This window comes from Sorex araneus, chromosome 5, assembly GCF_027595985.1.
Source record: "Sorex araneus isolate mSorAra2 chromosome 5, mSorAra2.pri, whole genome shotgun sequence".
Classification (NCBI taxonomy): domain Eukaryota; kingdom Metazoa; phylum Chordata; class Mammalia; order Eulipotyphla; family Soricidae; genus Sorex; species Sorex araneus.
In genome coordinates, this window is record NC_073306.1 from 57020384 (window position 1) to 57039185 (window position 18802).

Below are 18802 nucleotides of genomic sequence, written 5' to 3' on the forward strand. Positions count from 1 at the left end.
CCGCCTCACTGCATCCCCACGGGGGTGGTTTTTAAAAATTATTATTGCTGCCAGTGGGCTAGGAATCAGGGTCCCAGAGCGGAAAGAGGGCTGGGTTTGTCCAAGATGGCAGACCCTGAAGCAGCCCTGAGCCCCAGTGCTCTACACCCTTCTCCCTCCTCCCCGTGCTGTCATCTGGGTCCAACTCCCCGGTGCCCACCTGTCCTCCCAGCTTTTCCAACCAGAAGCCTGGGGCTGCCTGTAGGAGGGGAAATCAGACTGATGCCCTCCTCCCCCCTCCCTCTCCCCCTCCTTTCCTCCTCCCCCACCCTTTTCAGCCCAGAATGAACTGGTAAGTGAAGCTGCTGCCTGCTGCCTGCCCAGGGATCCTGGCCTGGTGGGCGACAGGGAGCATCCCAGGTAAGTGTGACTTGTGATGAGGAAGGGGACGCAGGAGCTGGATCTGCAAAGGCTGCTGGGTGGACCTCCAGGGCCTTGGGTGAGTCCAAGGTGGGGACGAGAGCCCTGGGCAGCCTGGTGCCAGGCACAGACCTGTGTGTGTGTGTGTGTGTGTGTGTGTGTGGATGAGTGGGTGGGTGGGTGGGTGTGGGTGGCAGGGGTACCCAGATAGAGACGGGGGTTCAGGACCCAGGACAAGTTGGAGCCCTGAAGAGTCTCAAGAGGGCCAGGCTGGGAGGAGCACCCTTCCCTGTGACCTCAGCCCCAGAGACTGGGACAGTGGCCTGGGGCACAGTAGGTGTCCCACTGTATTCCAAAATGGAGCCGCTCCTGGGAGCAAATGGGGAGGTTAGCTGTGGTCTTTGTAAGCTGTTGGCTTTATTTGCTGCTTGTGCATCTGTTATCTAACAGTAGCTTGTCTCGGAGTTGTAAGCAAGCAAGGGTGTCGGAAATGTCTAGCACGGGCAGCAGGTTAAGGATCCTCTAACTGCTCTCTCCTCGGTGGTGTTGCTCTGATGGTTCTTGGGCTGCGAATGGTGCAGAGGCGGGAGAAGGGTCGAGCTGAAGTGCCTGCCTTGTTGCACTTTATATTTAGCCGGAGGTGGGTGGGCTGGTGGGCGGAGGGAGGCGAGGCCCAGCTGGGCTGGTGGAGCAGCTCCTGGCACCTGTACTAAGTCCTGCCTCCCCGCCCCGCTCTGTCCCGCTGCTCCTAGGATAACGATGGTGCCGAGGACAGGGACCCAGACCCCCAGCGTCTCCAAGCCCCACGCAGCATTTATGACCCAGACTCCAGGGGCAACTTTTTCCGTGATGGAAAAACAAAAATCGGTAAGACTTGGGTTGGACAGGGCTCTCACTCTTCCCTCATTAGTGACCACAGTAGCCAACCCATGTTGCTAATTAAATCCTCCTTTCCCTCCGAAAAACCCCACAGGCCACTGTATATTACTTGCAAAGGACAGTTTCTCCTTCCAACTAATCCCAGTCCCTCTTGCTGCAGTGATTTTCCCCACCACTTTTTTTTCTTTTTGGGCCACACCCGGTGGTGCACAGGGGTCACTCCTGGCTCTGCACTCAGGAATTAACCCTGGCGGTGCTCAGGGGACCATATGGGATGCTGGGAACCAAACCCAGGTTGACCGCATGAAAGGCAAACCTACCCACAGTGCTATCACTCCAGCCCCTTTCCCCTTTTTTTAAAAAATTGCTTTTATTAAAAAGACCATGATTTACAAAGTTGTTCATTGTACAGTCGATTTGGTGTCACCAGTGTGACCTTCCATCTACCTATGTCCCCATTTTCCCTCCTATCCCCAGCCTGCCCCCTTATTTCTGGAAGCTTTGGCAGTCTTGTCCACACCCTAAAGGCATGAAACAAATTTATGTTACATTACTTTGTTCCAACAAAACTTTTAGAAATGACAAATAGAATGATCAGAAAATAAATCAATAAGAGCTAATTTGTGATTGCTATATGATTTTAACCCACGTGTAGAAGGAAAGTAAAACCCTTTAATATAAGAAAATATTTATTTTCATTTACATAAGTAAAGATATCAACTCTAGAATCAGGTATATTTCATTAAATCTTATTTTTTATTTGGATCTTCTCATTATCATTATGATTATGCCTTACCTGTCTTTAATAAAACTTTGAAAGAAATTCTGTGCTAATATATATTAAAGTTTACATAGGATAGGTAAGGTCTCCTTGTATCAATTTCCCCCCTACACTTTATATAAACAATGTGGTTTGCAAAGTTGGTCATGATTTATTATAAGTATTCAATATTCTAACCTTCCCTCCATCATTATCTCCAAGCCTCAAGCCTGCCCCATAGAAAGCCCACAATAATTTATTTTATATTGCTTGTTATCAGAATATTGCTAATGATCAAAAATATATTCTTAGAGGAAAATTAGTGTAAATTGTTGTATCTCACCCTGGACACATTAAGTCCTTGTATGAGGGATTACTGAGATGTTGTTACAGATTAAGCCTTCTGCGTTACTGTTTGATTAGTCAAGATTTGTTGCCTTCTATGTTACATCATTCCAATCTGGAGTGTCACTACAGGGCTATCAGTGTTGTAGAGCTTGATGTCCACAGTCACACGCTCCAGGAAGTCCAGAACTTTTAAGTGGGTGGTATAGTTGGAGTTAAAATTTTAACTGGGTAGCGGCTTTAGGGTGTGGACAAGACTGCCAAAGCTTCCAGAAATACAGGGAAGTGGGGAGAGGTAGCCCACCCATACTCCTAGAGGAGATTTCAGTCATAGAGATTTGCATAATCGAATTTTCAGCAGGTTAATTTCTGGATGAAGCTTGGTCCTGAGATGCTTACATGGGGCTGGAGGTGGCATGGTTGCCAGGGCTTCCGGAAGGACAGGGAGGTGATACCCTTTTTAAAAAATAAACATGGGGGGATGCTGGAGCAATAGCACAGCGGGTTGGGCGTTTGCCTTGCATGCGGCTGACCCGAGTTTGATTCCCAGCATCCCATATAGTCCCCTGAGCACCGCCAGGAGTAATTCCTGAGCGCAGAGCCAGGAGTAACCCCTGTTCATCGCCGGGTGTAACCCAAAAAAAAAAAATACACCAAAACATTGGGGTAGATAAAATTTTGAGTTAATAATTTCAAAAACTCAGAACTGGAATTGCTGAATCCCTCCCTCCCTCCTTCCCTCTCTTCCTTCCTTCCTTCCTTCCTTTCTTCCTTCCTTGATTTACAAATACGTTAATAATAATATTTCGGGGACTGCAGCAATAGCACAGCGGGTAGGGCGTTTGCCTTGCACGAGGCCGATCCGGGTTCGAATCCCAGCGTCCCATATGGTCCCCTGAGCACCACCAGGAGTAATTCCTGAGTGCAGAGCCAGGAGTAACCCCTGTGCATCGCTGGGTGTGACCCAAAAAGCAAAAATAATTATAATAACAATAATAATAATAATAATAATAAATATTTCAGGCATGCAAAGTTGCTATACCACACCTATCACCAGTCTTCTTATTGTTGTTATTGCTGTGTGGGGTCTGGGTAGCATCCATCCGTGCTCAGGGCTCACGCCTGGTTGGCGACCACACGCGGTGCAGAGCATTGAACCCAGGTCTGCCACCTACAAGCGGAACAAGCACTATGCCCGCTATACTCTCTCTCTGGTCCAATAGTTGATTTCTCTTCGTTTCGGTTTTGGTGAGATTGGTAAACCCAGCACACGCCCCACGCCTAGGATGGACGTGGAGCCATGCGGGAAGGACCCTTCCTAACTGCCGTCCCGCCCTCCCTCCCTCTCCTGGCACAGACTTCGTGCTCGTGTGGGAGGAGAAACTGAGACCCCCGCGGCGGACAGAGCGACAGCGCCTCCTGCAGCGACGCTGGCGGGATAAATTCCAGCGGAACCTGCTCGCGGCGGGGCTGCTCCTGGAGGAGGTGAGCCAGCGCCGGCCTGCGCGAGCATCAGCACCTCAAGGGCGGGGGCGAGGCGGGTGAGCTTTGTCGTAGTGCTGGCCCCATACCGTGACAATTAAACGGGTAAAGTGCATAACGCGCGGAGATGCCCAGTAACTGGACATATCAGCCACTAGTGAAAAGCTGCTTACTCAGTGTTTATCCCCACGTTTTAAAAAAAACGAGGGTGCAGTTCTTTTCTCGGTTGAATTTCAAGCTAGGAAATGCGTGTCAAAGGAGCCTTTTCCCTTTTTATTATTTTGGGGGAAGGCGGTACCCCCGGCGGTGTTCAGTGAGCCATGTGGTGCGGGAGTCAAATCCGGGGCTCCTGGATGCAAAGCCTGCACTCAAGCCTACTATTGAGTTCTCTCTCTGGCACCTCAAAGCCCTTAAGTTTGTTGTGTTGTCACACCCGGTGATGCTTGGCTTTGCAGTCAGAGTTCACTCCTGGCGATGCTGGGGGTCGAACCTCCTGCGAGGTCAGCGCCCTACTCACGGTGCCATCCCTCGGCCACTCCAAGCGCGCGCGTTACTGATCCTCATCGCCAGCCGGGCGCTTCCCGGTCAATGTTCGGTCCCTTTAGCGTCGCGAGGGGAGGGCCTCGGAGTTCTGGCCCACCCGGACTCCCCCTCCCCATCCCCCAGGAGCGCAGTCCCGTGGAGCGCGGCGCCCGCGCCGTGCACTTCGCCAAGCTGAGCGCGCCCTGGGAGCTGCTCGTGTACTACGCCGAGGAACTGAGCCTGCGTGCGCCGCTGCAGGTGGGCGCCGCGGGCCTGGGCGGGACGAAGCCTCCGGGCCGAGTCCTCCCGGAGGCCGGTGACTCTGCGCGGCTTCCCCAGGCTCGACCCAACCCAGATTCGGACGGCTCGGCCGAGTTGCTGCTGCGCCTGCGCCTGCGCAACCCCCTCCAGCAGCACGTGCCCAACAAGCCGCTGGACTTCTACACTTGCACCTTCCGGCGCTCCAAGCTAGACAAGTGAGGGGGCGTGGTCTCGAGGAGGCGGGCCCCCAAATGGGCGGGGTTTGGAGGGCGGGGTTGTGGGGCGGGGCCTCCGAGAGGGGCGGGAACCTGCATGCCTCTTAGCACCCACCAGGCTCTGTCTCCTCTGCGATTTCTCCGAGGCAATTTCTGCTTGATTCCCTTTAGGATTCCCTTTAGGTTTCACACCTCCCTAGAACACACCCAGCCCAGGCTGAGCTCTGTAGAGGGTCGATGGGCTCTCAGAGATCATGACTCAGCCAAGAAACTAAACTCCCATTGTGTTAATTCTCCCCTTGGGCAGAAGATTCCGCTTCTAACCCCTGCTCTGGCCACAGGTTCCTGGGCAGCGATTGCCACGACTCTTACTTCTCCAGTACACAAAGGCACCGAGTGGTGAGACAGCTGTCCCTGGAGGGCCCACGTGGGACTGTAAAGGGTGCAAGTCACTCCAGGATTCTTTCCGGCAGGTGGCAGAGATCTTGGCCCGCACACTGTATGGGAAGCAGAAACGGGCAGAGATGGGCATTGCCCGGCTTCTGGTAGAAGGAGTCTACACGGCAGCTTTCCCACTTCACGAGGTAGAGACTGCCCAAGCTCAGCTGAGACAAGGGTGGGGGAGATCTTTCCTCCAGCCCGTCCTCTTTGCTTCCTCAGGGCCCCTTTGAACTGCCGGGGTACCAGGTGCCTGGTGCAGACCTGAACCCTCGCCAATTGCTGTACTCATACTGGGCCCGCTGGGGATGCTGGTACAAATACCAGCCCCTGGACCACGTGCGAGAGTACTTTGGGGAGAAGGTGGCCATCTATTTTGCCTGGCTAGGTGAGTCTGTCTCTGGGGTTAGGGATGGGGAGCTAGATCAAGGACAGAGATGGGGGTTCCTGAGCTCTCTGTCACCCACCTAGGCTTCTATACAGCCTGGCTGCTGCCTGCTGCCCTTGTGGGCACTGTGGTCTTCCTCTCTGGCCTTATGTCTATGGACAGCAACACACCAGCGTGAGTGGCTGGGTGGGCGAAGGCTGGGTGATGGACTGGGTCAGCTGACTGGCTGGGGCTAAACCTTCTCAGGATGGCACTTTTTGTTCATAGGGAAGAAATCTGTACCAGTGGGGGTACCTACCTCATGTGCCCACTCTGTGATACCTGTGCCACATGGAACATTTCTGAGATCTGCCCCATGGCCAGGGTGAGCCAGGGTGGAGAGCAAGGGACAGAGGAGGCGTTTGGGACCCAGCCCCTGGACATGGCTGCTGGGAAGGCAATTCCATGCCCTGCCCTGTGCCCTCTGCAGATGGGCTACCTGTTTGATCATCCAGGGACCGTGTTCTTCAGCATCTTCATGTCCTTCTGGGCCATGGCCTTCCTGGAGCACTGGAAGCGGAAGAGCACCACCCTGGCCCACCACTGGGACTGCAGTGACTTCCGGGAAGAGGAGGTGAGGTTAGGCTCAGCCCTCCAGATCCATAGTCCATTCCCGGGGCTTCAGAGAGGCCATAAGGCAGGCGGGGAAGAGCACACAGACTTTTTGGTAATTTTTTTTCCTTTGGTGTGCATGTGAGGTATAATAAGTTTATTGGTGAAGTAAAGAGAGAGAAGGTGAGAGGTAGGTTGATAAGTACTCAAGAGAGAACAAAGGCTGCTCCAGAGGAGAGAGAGCCAACACACAGCCCAACATTCAAGTATGAAAATCCACATCTCAGGAGGGGAGAGAGATGCAGGCTGCAGGTGTGTAGGCACCACATGCACGGGCAGTGTGGGCAGGCAGATAGGCATCCAGAGTGCAGATTTTGGAGGCCAATGTCTCAGGATTCAAATCTGTCCTCTCCTCACGTTCCTTTGCCACCATGCTCTGGCTTCAAGCTGATAGTAGGTTTGATGAGGTTCAGCACTAGGTGTATATAAGCCTCAAAAAGAAAAGCTGTGCCCCAGAACGGATGACTGGTTGAGGAAACTTTGGTACATCTATACAATGGAATACTATGCAGCTGTTAGAAAAAAGGAGGTCAAGAATTTTGTAGTCAAGTGGATGGGCATGAAAAGTTTCATGCTGAGTGAAATGAGTCAGAAAGAGAGAGACAGACATAGAAAGATTGCACTCATCTATGGTATATAGAATAACAGAGTGGGAGACTAACACCCAAGAACTGTAGAAATAAGTACCAGGAGGTTGACTCCATGGCTTCGAGGCTGGCCTCACGTTCCGGGGAAAGGTCAACTCAGAGAAGCGATCACCAACTACATTGTAGTCAAAGGCCATGTGGGGGAAGGGAGTTGCGGGCTGAATGAGGGCTAGAGACTGAGCACAGCGGCCACTCAACACCTTTATTGCAAACCACAACAGCTAATTAGAGAGAGAAAACAGAAGGGAATGCCTTGCCACAGTGGCAGGGTGGGGTGGGGGGGAGATGGGATTGGGGAGGGTGGGAGGGACACTGGGTTTACGGGTGGTGGAGAATGGGCACTGGTGAAGGGATGGGTTCCCAAACTTTGTATGAGGGAAGTATAAGCACAAAAGTGTATAAATCTGTAACTGTACCCTCACGGTGATTCTCTAATTAAAAATAAATAAATTAAAAAAAAAAAAAAGAAAAGCTGTGGGGGCTGGAGTGATAGCACAGTGGGTAGGGCATTTGCCTTGTACTTGGCCAACCCAGGTTCGAATCCCAGCATCCCATATGGTGCCCTGAGCACCGACAGGGGTAATTCCTGAGTGCAGAGTCAGGAGTCACTCCTGTGCATCGCTGGGTGTGACCCAAAAAGAAAAAAAAGAGAAAGAAAAGCTGTTTGGAAAGGGGAGGAAGGGGGGCAGCATTCCACTTCACCACCCGGCCAGCCACCACCCAACTCTCCAGCTACCCATCTGTTATTTTCCCAGTCACAGAGGTTTGTGCATTGTCCAGCTTACCTACTCACCTGTCCACCTCCTGCCCATGCATCCATTGCTTGACCCAATCCTCTCCCACAAGTACATCAACTTGTTTACTTATTCATTGTCCATCCTTCCATCCACCCATCCATCCCTCAAACCATTCACTCATCCATCCACCCAAGGCTCTTAGCCAGGCCTTGGGGGATAAAGGTCCTGTAGAATTAAAAAAAAAATGAATCAGGAGTTAAGAATAAGCCAGTGGTAGAGGACATGCCTCACATGTGTGGGGCCCAGGGTTTAATGCCTGGAACCATGGTTGTGTGTGTGTGTGTGTGTGTGTGTGTGTGTGTGTGTGTGTGTGTGTGTGAGAGAGAGAGAGAGAGAGAGAGAGAGAGAGAGACATGGGGGAGGAGGGGCAGGAAATCTGCCCTCATTTCTGTACTTCTAGAACTCTCTCTGCAGGTAGAAATGACAGGGAGTTTCCTCATTCTTCTGGCCTGATATCCAAACTTCAATTTTTTTTTTTTTTTTTGCTTTTTGGGTCACACCTGGCAATGCGCAGGAGTCATTCCTGGCTCATGCACTCAGGAATTACACCTGGCGGTGCTCAAGGGACCATATGGGATGCTGGGATTCGAACCCGGGTTGGCCGCTTGCAAGGCAAATGCCCTACCCGCTGTGCTATCACTCCAGCCCCCCAAACTTCAATTTTATGATGCACATTTCTGTTGCCCCTCTGACAGGAGTGCCCACGCCCAGAGTTTGCTGCGCTGGCCCCACAGATGGCCTGGAACCCAGTGACGGGCCTGAAGGAGCCCTACTTCCCGCCCCGCACCCGCCTTCCCCGCCTGCTCACTGGATCTGCTGCCATCCTCATCATGGTGAGGTGGTTTTGGGCTCCTGCTCGGGCGGGCACTGTCCCCTGCAGGCTGGCCTGGGATCTGATGCCTGCCCTCCAGCTCTGATGTCTCCCCTTGCTGGCCCCCAGCTCTGCGTGGTGATGATCTTCCTGGTGTCTGTCATCATTTACCGAGGCATTGTCAGCATTGCCATATTCCACACAGGCAACCCTGTCCTCATGACGCAGGTGAGTGCCTCTTGAGGCCAGTGGAGGGTGGAAGCACAGCTGTAGGCTCCAGGCCCACGGTGGAATTCTCAGCGTCCTTTCAGCCCTCTGCAGGGCCAGGCTCAGCTGGTGCCTATTGCCCTATCTAGGCCGGCAACATTGCCAACATCAGCAGCACCGTGCTCAACCTGGTATTGATCCTGCTCCTGGGCCAGGTCTATACCTCGCTGGCTGAACAGCTCACCAGATGGGGTGAGTGAAGGAAAGCGAATGCACCAGTGTCTTGGAATCAGTTGGGAACTGGGAGCCCTGCAGTAGGGCTCACTGCACCTCAAAATCTGCAACTCCCACTTGGCATCCCCAGCCTGCTCTGTCATCTTCCAATGAGGATAGCCATGGATGCATGACTGACATTAGAGGGAAGGAAAGGGGGGCTAGAGGCAAAAGCAACAAGGTTTGCCCAGTGGGCGCTACCTGCGCCCTTTGCACTCAGTAGACCTCTGACCTACTCTTCTCTCTGCCCAGAGATGCACAGAACTCAGACCCTCCATGAAGACGCCTTCACTCTCAAAGTCTTCATCTTTCAGTTTGTCAATTTCTACTCCTCACCTTTCTATGTGGCCTTCTTCAAAGGCAGGTGAGGACCCCTCCTGCCCTACCCCCCAAAGGGGTTGCCTCTCAGGGAAGTGGCCTGGCACGGGACAGCATTTTTGAGTCTCCAGATTTTTCTCCACCAAGGTCTTGCTGCTGATCTGTAAATGGCCCCTCCTGGCCTTGGCCTTCGGTGTTCTCAGCTGTAACTCCTCAGCTCCTGACTGGGGAGATGTGCAACTCTAATACCTGAATTTATTTGCATTCAAGCTACCCAAGGTGGCCCAGGCCTAAGGCGCTCATCTCCCAGTGCTGCAGTTTGGGTTCACTGCTCTCTTTGTGGAGGACTTTCCACTGAGCACCCTCGGCTGGTAGCACAGATGAACCAGGCCAGGTTATTTCCTTCAAGAGATCCTGTGTGTGTATGTGTGTGTGGTGCCGGGTATCAAACCCAGGGCCTCACACATGCAAGGCATACAAGCTAAGCTACATCTCCAACCTCAGGAGCTTCTAATTTTCTTTTCCATTTTTTTTTTTGAGGATGAGAAATGGGGGGACATCTGGCATTGCTCAGGGTTTACTCCTGGCTCTGGCTCTGTGTTCAGGATCACTCCTGACAAGGCTCAAGGGATCATATGGAGTGCTGGAGATCAGACCAAGGTCTGCTGACATACAGGACAAATGTCCTTCCTGCTGTAATAATATCCAGCCCCAGGAATTGCTAATTTTTGTTGTTGTTGCTTGTTGACCACACCCGGCAACACTCAGGGGTTACTCCTGGCTCTGCATTGAGGAATTACTTCTTAGTGGGGCTTGAAGGACCATATGGGATGCCAGGGATAGAACCCAGGTCAGCTGCATGAAAGACAGATGTCCTACCCTCTGTACTATCTACTACATCATGAGGCTGCTAATTTTCAATGAGGTTTAAGAGTCCAAGAGAGGGGCTGGAGCGATAGCATAGCGGGTAGCCTTGCACGCGGCCGACCCGGGTTTGATTCCCAGCATCCCATGTGGTCCTCTGAGCACCGCTAGGAGTCAATTCCTGAGTGCATGAGCCAGCAGTAACCCCTGTGCATCGCTGGGTGTGACCCAAAAAGAAAAAAAAAAGAGTCCAAGAGGGCCCAAATCGCAGAGATGTTATTACTAGGTAAATACCCTGGTCATTTGATGAGAATAGGAGAGAGAATCACTGAAGGTAGCTGTTCTCCAGCAATGTAACACTCTTCCTAGACCAGATATACCCAAGGTAAGCCCCTGGCTTCTCATGGGCTGAGCAGCTGTGCAGGCCATGGTTCTAAGAAATGTGTGGGAATTCTGCCGGGGTTATGAGGGATGTTGGGGTAGTCAAGGCTATCTTGCAGCCCTGCCACCCGAATTTTAGCTCAGTGTGAGGGAGACCAGATAGATGGTCAGGAGCATTGTGGGGGTGGTACAGGGTAGCCTCAGTGTGGATGCAGCCCTGGCCTGGTTCTAGAAAGGAGGGTGTTGGGTTTGGAGAAATAGTCCAGGCATTAAGAGCATTTGCCTTGCCCATTCGACCCCAGGCTGTACATATGGTCCCCTAGCACTGCCAGGGCTCACTCCTGAGCACAGACTCGGGAATAGCTCCCCAGCACCACAAAACAAACCAGCCCGCTCAGAAAAGAGGGTGCATTGCCAACAGGTACCGTGGGCCTACAGGTTTGTGGGGTACCCTGGTCAATACGGCACGCTGCTCGGCCTGCGGAACGAGGATGTGAGTAACCCTCCACTGGCGCTGGGGGTGGGTGGTGGTGTCAGACCCTTAGGTCTGGCAGGGCCTGGCTCTCCTTCTGGGGCCTCTAAAGAGCAGGGGCTCTGCTCCATCTGATGGGGGTGGGGCCCCTCCCTCATGACCCCTAAGCTCTGAGTGAGGTGTCCTGTGTCTGCCGGCCACAGTGCGGCCCCGGAGGCTGCCTTCTCGAGCTCGCCCAGCAGCTCTTCATCATCATGGTGGGCAAACAGCTGGTCAGCAACATGGAGGAGTTTGTCCTGCCGTGAGTATGGGAGCAGCCGGGGGCACTGGGGGGAGCCAAGCCAGGCCTTGGGGAGGGCTCCTATGAGAACCAAGCCAAAAGACAGTGTTAAGGGCTCAGGAGACAGAGACATAAGCCCCAGTTCTGCTTCTTGTAAGTTCTATGACTTTGCTTCTCTCTAAGCATCAGTTTTCTTGTGTCTATGTATGAGGGAGTCAACAACACTTTTCAAAGCAAGTTGGGAGAGCTGGACTGTTGGTACCACAGATAAAGCACTTGCTTTACATGTAACAGACCCCCAGAATCACATGTGGTCCTCTCAGCACCCTTAGGAGTAATCCCTGAGCACAGAGCCAGGAGTAAGCCCTGACCATCTCTGGACTTGTCCCACCCCACAAAATAAATAAATAAATAAATAAAAAGTTGAGAGGATCAAATGATATGGGGAACGGGAAAAAGGGCTATTACCATTTTGGGAGGGATATGACTGCAGAGACATAAAGAGTGAGCATGTAGGTAGGTAGCAGAGGTAAGAGCCCCACACCCCAAATTTAATACATTGGATTTGAAGCTTGGCTACACCACTTGGGAAGCCCTGGGCAAGGTCTCTGAGCCCCTGTTTTCTTATCTGTGAATTGGGAATGAGTACCAGCGTCACAGTAGAAATGGCACCATCCGGTCTCCCTGCACCCCGTCCCCAGGAAGCTGAAGGCCTGGTGGCAGAAAAGGCAACTGGCTGGGCTGCGGGACACCCAAATCGGGCAGGAGCTGCGGCGCTGGGAGGAGGACTATGAGCTCATCGAGTGTGAGGGCCTGTTCGAGGAATACCTGGAGATGGGTGAGCAGTGCCCCATGGTCCCAGACCCTGCAGCTCCCTGGCTGGTTCAGCAGGTCCTGAGGGGACCCTAGGCCTGGTACTTCCCTCCTTCCAGTGCTGCAGTTTGGGTTCATCACCATCTTCGTGGCAGCCTTCCCACTGGCGCCCCTGTTTGCTCTGCTCAACAACTGGGTGGAGATCCGCCTGGACGCCCACAAATTCGTATGCGAGTACCGGAGGCCAGTGGCTGAGCGGGCGCAGGGCATTGGGATCTGGCTGCTCCTGCTTGAGGCCATGGCCCACCTCTCAGTCATTGTGAATGTGAGTGCGGGGGCAAAGATAGGGGGCAGAGGGCGAGAGGGAGAACAAGGGCTGGAAAGGGTGCTCAGGAATAGAGGCTAACGCTGGAAATCAGACTCAGGGCTGGGGAAGCGGGGGCATAGATAGGGCTAGGATTCTGGGCATGAAGGTTGGATCCAGATGGGGGTGAGTTAGGAGATTAGCCCCTGAAGGCCTGCGCGTCCTGGAACCTGCAGGCTTTCCTCATCGCCTTCACCTCCGACTTTCTGCCACGTCTCCTGTACCAGTACGAACAGCACAGCCAGCTGCGCGGCTACATCAACTTCACGCTGGCGCCAGCACCTCCCGCCTACCTTGCCCAGGGCAACCACACACCCTGCAGGTGGGAGACACAATGGGCTCCCCTCCAGTGGCTGGGGTTAGAGACGTGCGTGCGGGGAGGATGGAGTCTGTCTGCAGAGCGAGTAACCCTAAGGGGGCGGGGCTTACTGGAGGCGGAGCTCAGAGCCCGGCAGGCGAATGGCGAGGTGCAACGGGGGCGGGGTAGAACCTGGAGTACCACCCACCACGGGGGCGTGGCTTACCGAGAGGGTGGGCGGGGTCTAGCTGGGTGGACGGGAACCAGAGTCTGGGAGTGGATTGATGGTTAGAATTGGAAGCATATAAATCCTGAACTTGCCAACCTCGAGGAGTGGAGATCCTAGAGCCTCACAGAACTCCGCGTTCCTCTCAACCCAGGTACAAGGCCTTTCGCGACGCGCAGGGGAATCTCACCCTCTTCTATTGGAAACTTCTGGCTGTGCGCTTGGGCTTTATCATCGCCTTCGAGGTAGGCACAGGTGTCTGTGTTGGACTGACCTGGGTAACAGTGCCGGCGCTGCCGCCGGTTGCCGATACAGCGTGATGTATTATAAAACAGGAACTACTGCACATAGTGGTTATGAGAATTCAGTGCCAAGCACTTGCACATAAAGCATCATTGGTGCTCAGTGATGCTTATCTATTGGCGATCCCTGAGTGCACACCCAGGAGTAAGCACTACCAAGTGTGGGCCCAAAACAAAACTGGACACAGGGTTCCCAGAGTTAAGGGGTTAAACGTCTCTGTGTCTTTGGGCAAACTATACTCTCTTTATGTTTACATAAAGAGTATAATTGTACCCACCTACTGAAATTCGTGCTGAGGATTCGGTGAATTAACACCCGAAATGCTTCTGGAATAGTGTCTCTTGCACTTATTAAGTGCTCCATGAGTTAAGATTGTGAAGGCGATCCTTCTCTCTTTGACCCCTTCTCTCTCCAGCACGTGGTGTTCTTCTTCCTGCGCCTCATCGCTTGGCTTGTGCCCGACGTGCCAGCTGGCCTGGCTACCAAGATAAAGCGCGAGCGCTACTTGGCCAAGCAGGCGCTAGCGGATAACCGGGAAGCACTGCTCTCGGTCCGGTCGGCCCACTGACCCTGCCTGCATGCCCTCTGACCATGCCCCCTCGCGTCCACGCCTCACTCTGCCCTCCCCGCCCCGCCCACGGGGAGGCTTGGCTGGGTTCCTTCTCCTTTCTGCCTGGCCCCAGCAACTCCCCAAAGAATCTCTTTGATTTTTGGCTTTTTCTCCTAAATGCCCTCTGCTTTGGGGGCTGCGCCTAGCTCGCCCAGCCTGATCAAGCCACGCTAACTGTTCACTGCAGCAGTGATGCTGTCCCTGGAACCCAGGATGCAGGGGTGAGTGAGGTGGGACTGCCCTTATGGGACTCGACATTTCCCAGGACGCTCCTTCCTTTGGGGTTCTCTGTTTCTGGCCAGGGGTCTGGGCAGTACCATGGCCAGCAGCCACTTGGTGCCAGGAATGGAATGAGAGGGCAAATTCTCTGCACCACTTCCCTATGCTCCTATGGTCCAAATTCTACCCCATGTACCATGAAGACAATAAACTATCTCTGTGCCCCAGCGTGGCAAGTCCTTGGTCTCCCAGTCTCCACCCACTCTGCTCAGTGAGTGGCTCATTATGTGATGATGCTTCAGGGACCAAATTGGATATAAGGAAGTAAATGGAACTCAGTGGTAAGGGAAAGGCTATTGTGCCCTGGACCCACTGCCCCATATGCTCATTAAGGCCTCTAGTGTAAGAATAATAACATGAGCCTTTAACACATTATATTGACACTTAATCTGTGATAAAGGAGTCAAGATTACACAATAGGAAAGAAGAGCTTTTCCTGAAAACAAATGGAGCTGGGAAAACTGGAGACCGATGTGTTAAATAGATTCCTATTTAACACCACTTTGAAAGATCAACTCACAATGAACAAATGACTTGGATATTATATCTAAAATCATAAATACATAGAAGAGATGAGGTACACTAGGACCACAGCATTAGGGATGTTTCTGAAGCCTGAACACCAATGGAAAGGCAAGCAAGAGAAAAGAAATGGGACTATATAAAATTAGTAGTCTTCTACACAGTGAAAGAAACAACCACAGAAACAAGAAGACAAATTAACAACTGAGAGATATTTATACATCTTGCATCTACAAAGAGTTAATATCTAACATGTACGCCCCCCCGAAATTTGTACATCTCAACAACAACAAAAAAGCAAGAAACCCAGTTTTAAAACGGGAAGGAGAGAAATGCCTCTAGACTGTGAACTAAGCTATGGCCCCATGCCGCCCCAGGAGGGGAAAGGTTTTTCTCTCTGTCTTTCCTTTCGGTGGTGGCATGGTGAATGCTATCTTTTAGAACCCACTAGACAGAGGTACGAGCTTGCAGTGATGCAACATCTGGCAGAAATTTCTATGGACCTTATTACTAAATACCAGAAATCCAAAACCTCATGTGCTCTTCATTCTCAGCAATGGAAAACATATTATCAAATGATGCCTTTTCGTCAGGTCTGACTGTTGGGGGAAAATTCCAAATAATAATAGTGAGTTTTCTGTTGAAATATTGAATGTAATCAAAGTAAAGAGATTAAAGTGAAAATCATCAGGGGGCTGGAGCAATAGCACAGCGGGTAGGGCGTTTGCCTTGCACGCAGCCGACCCGGGTTCGATTCCCAGCATCCCATATGGTCCCCTGAGCACTGCCAGGGGTGATTCCTGAGTGCAGAGCCAGGAGTAACCTCTGTGCATTGCCGAGTGTGACCCAAAAAGCAAAAAAAAAAAAAAAGTGAAAATCATCAGCCACACAGGCAGGGGGTAGAGTGGGATGGGAGGTATACTGGGGTTCTTGGTGGTGGAACATGTGCACTGGTGAAAGGATGGGTGTTTGATTATTGTATGACTGAGATGTAAACCTGAAAGCTTTGTAACTTTTCTCATGGTGATTCAATTTTTAAAAAATGGGGGGGCTAGAGTGATAGCACAGTGGGTAGGGCGTTTGCCTTGCACGCGGCTGACCCAGGTTCAATTCCCAGCATCCCATATGGTCCCCTGAGCACTACCAGGGGTAATTCCTGAGTGTAGAGCCAGGAATGACCCCTGAGCATCGCTGGATGTGACCCAAGAAGCAAAAAAAAAAAAAGGGGAAGGAGCTGGAACAATCATACAATCAAAGGTAGAGTGCTTGCCTTTGAATACACTGACCCGAGTTTGATCCCCAGAACCTCCTATGGTCCCCTGAGTCTCACCAGATAAAAAGATATAAAGTGGAAAAAAAAAGATATAAAGTGGAAAGTCTATTGATCCAGCAATGTTAGGCATATATTAAATTCAAAAGAACACTAATAAATCATTAATGAAAAAACTAATTCAAAAGGACATTTACACATTTATGTTCATAGCATTGTCACAATACCTAAAATATGAAATCAAATATGAAATCTAAATGCTTGTGGAGAGATGACTGGATGCAAAGCAATCCATATTGGTATATTCAACAGAATATTATGGTATCACGGGGGCTGGAGAGATAGCACAGTGGGTAGGGCGTTTGCCTTGCACGCGGCCGACCCGGGTTCAAATCCCAGCATCCCATATGGTCCCCTGAGCACGGCCAGGGGTAATTCCTGAGTGCAGAGCCAGGAGTAACCCCTGTGCATCGCCAGGTGTGACCCAAAAAGAAAAAAAAAAGAATATTATGGTATCATTAAAAAAGATGACATTGTGTTATCTAGGACAATTTCAATTGACGAAATTTATAATTATGCTAAGTGACATAAGTATAGTAGTAAAAGACAATTTCTAAATGGTCTCACTCATGTGGAATATAAGTAATTAAAGCAAATGAACTGGCTCAAAAAACAACAAAACTGGCTCTGGGGCTTAGTGAACACTATGGTGGTTATTAGAGGGAAAGAAATGGGCTTGGGGGGCTGCAGCAATAGCACAGCAGGTAGGTGTTTGCCTTGCATGGGCCGACCCGAGTTTGATTCCCAGCATCCCATATGGTCCCCCGAGCACTGCCAAGAGTAATTCCTGAGTGCAAAGCCAGGAGTAACCACTGTGCAATGCCTGGTGTGACCCAAAAAGGAAAAAAAATGGGTTTAGGATCTTTTTTGGTGGGGTTGCCTCTGGAAATATAGTCAAAAGAAGCAAAAAAGCACTGCATCAAGGAGATATCTGGACTCCCATCTTCATCAATTCATTCATTACAGTAGCCAAGACTTGGAATCAACACAGGTATGCATTATCTGATGAACAAACGAAGAAGATACAGTAAATGTGCATATACACACCAGAATGTTATTTAGTAATAAAAAAGGAAACAAAATCCTACCACTCATAATGAAATTGGTGGATTTGGGGGCATTGTTTTAGTTATTTAAATATTGGGGTTTGGGGGCTACACCCTGAATAGTGCTCAGGGATTACTCCTGACTCTGTGCTCAGGAATAATTCCTGGTCTGAGTCAGGGGTCATAAGCGATGCTGGAGATTGAACCCAGGTCAGCCATGTACAAGGCAGTGCTCTACCTGATGTATTTATCACTCTGGTTCCCACTTTTTCTTACAGAAAATAACTAAAAAAAGCAAACTCAGAAAAAAAGATCAGAGTTGCTAGATGAAAGTAGTGCAAAGGCACAAATTTCCAATTATAAGATAAACATGTACTAGTGGTGCACTTGGGCTGGAGCGATAGCACAGCGGTTGGGCATTCGCCTTTCACCCGGCCAACCCGAGTTCGATTCCTCCGCCCCTCTCGGAGAGCCCGGCAAGCTACTGAGAGTATCGAGCCCGCGCAACAGAGCCTGGCAAACTACCCGTGCGTATTAGATATGCCAAAAACAGTAACAATAAGTCTCTCATTGAGAGACGTTACTGGTGCCCGCTCGAACAAATCGATGAGCAACGGGATGACAGTGACAGTGATAGTGACAGTGGTGCAATTTACACCATAATTATTATAGTTAACACTATAGCAATTCTGAAAGTTATTAGATATATTGGTAAATCTAAAATTTCTCATACAATGGTAAAACCCTTTTTCTTTTCTTTTTGGGGCCAGAAATTAAACCTAGGGTGTCACACATGTTTGCACTATTTTTTTCTCTATTTTTACCAACGTGAAATGATGATTAGTTAAACTTACTGTGGTAATAATTTCACTTTATAGATAAGTCAATAATTACATTATACTTTTTATATTGACAATAATTATGTTATACTTTTTATATTGACAATAATTACGTTATACTTTTTATCTTAACTTTTCTTGGGCGGTCACACCTGACAATATTCAGGGGTTACTCCTGACTCTGCACTCAGGAATCAGTCCTGGTGGTCTTCGGGGACCACATGAGGTGCCGAGGATCAAACTTGTGTTGACCATATGCAAGGCAAACACCTTACCACTATATTCTCTCTCTAGTTCCTATTGATTTTTTCTGCCACACTGGAGGTGCTTAGCATTACTCCTGACTTTACACTCAGGGATCACTCCTGGAAGTATTCAGGGGACCATAGGCAGTGCCAGCCATTGAACCTAGGTTGGCCATGTGCGAGGCAAGCACCTTACCTGCTGTACTTTCTTTCTGGTCCATACATCTTAAATTTACGTAGTGTTGTATATGTCAACTATATCTCAATAAATGGAGAAAAAGACTAATTTTATTTTGGGGGTAGGGTATTAAAGATAATAAAAATGATTTAGGGTTTTGTGGGGTTTTTTGGCTTTTGCACCACACTCAGCAGTACTCAGGGGTTACTCCTAGCTCTGCTCTCAGAAATCACTCCTGGAAGTGCTTAGGGAAACACATGGCTGCCGGGATCGAACCCAGGTTGGCAGCATGCAAGGCAAGAGCCCCCTACCCACTGTACTAAGCCCCTGATTTAGTTTCTTTAGGTCAGTTGAGATAG

General features: G+C 50.7%; 1 protein-coding gene across 1 annotated transcript; it reads left to right on the forward strand.

The window, feature by feature from the left end:
• Window positions 1-317: 317 nt before the first annotated feature.
• On the forward strand, window positions 318-14451 carry ANO7 (anoctamin 7). Its single transcript, XM_055140623.1, has 22 exons — window positions 318-478; window positions 1152-1266; window positions 3741-3868; window positions 4532-4645; window positions 4727-4863; window positions 5205-5262; window positions 5337-5447; window positions 5524-5689; window positions 5773-5863; window positions 5957-6053; window positions 6159-6302; window positions 8480-8617; window positions 8725-8823; window positions 8952-9054; window positions 9328-9439; window positions 11077-11131; window positions 11314-11411; window positions 12092-12228; window positions 12323-12528; window positions 12744-12889; window positions 13246-13336; window positions 13810-14451. The coding sequence occupies exons 1-22, from the start codon at window positions 416-418 to the stop codon at window positions 13960-13962; spliced, it is 2562 nt and encodes an 853-aa protein (XP_054996598.1). The 5' UTR covers window positions 318-415; the 3' UTR covers window positions 13963-14451.
• The last annotated feature ends 4351 nt before the right edge of the window (window positions 14452-18802 follow it).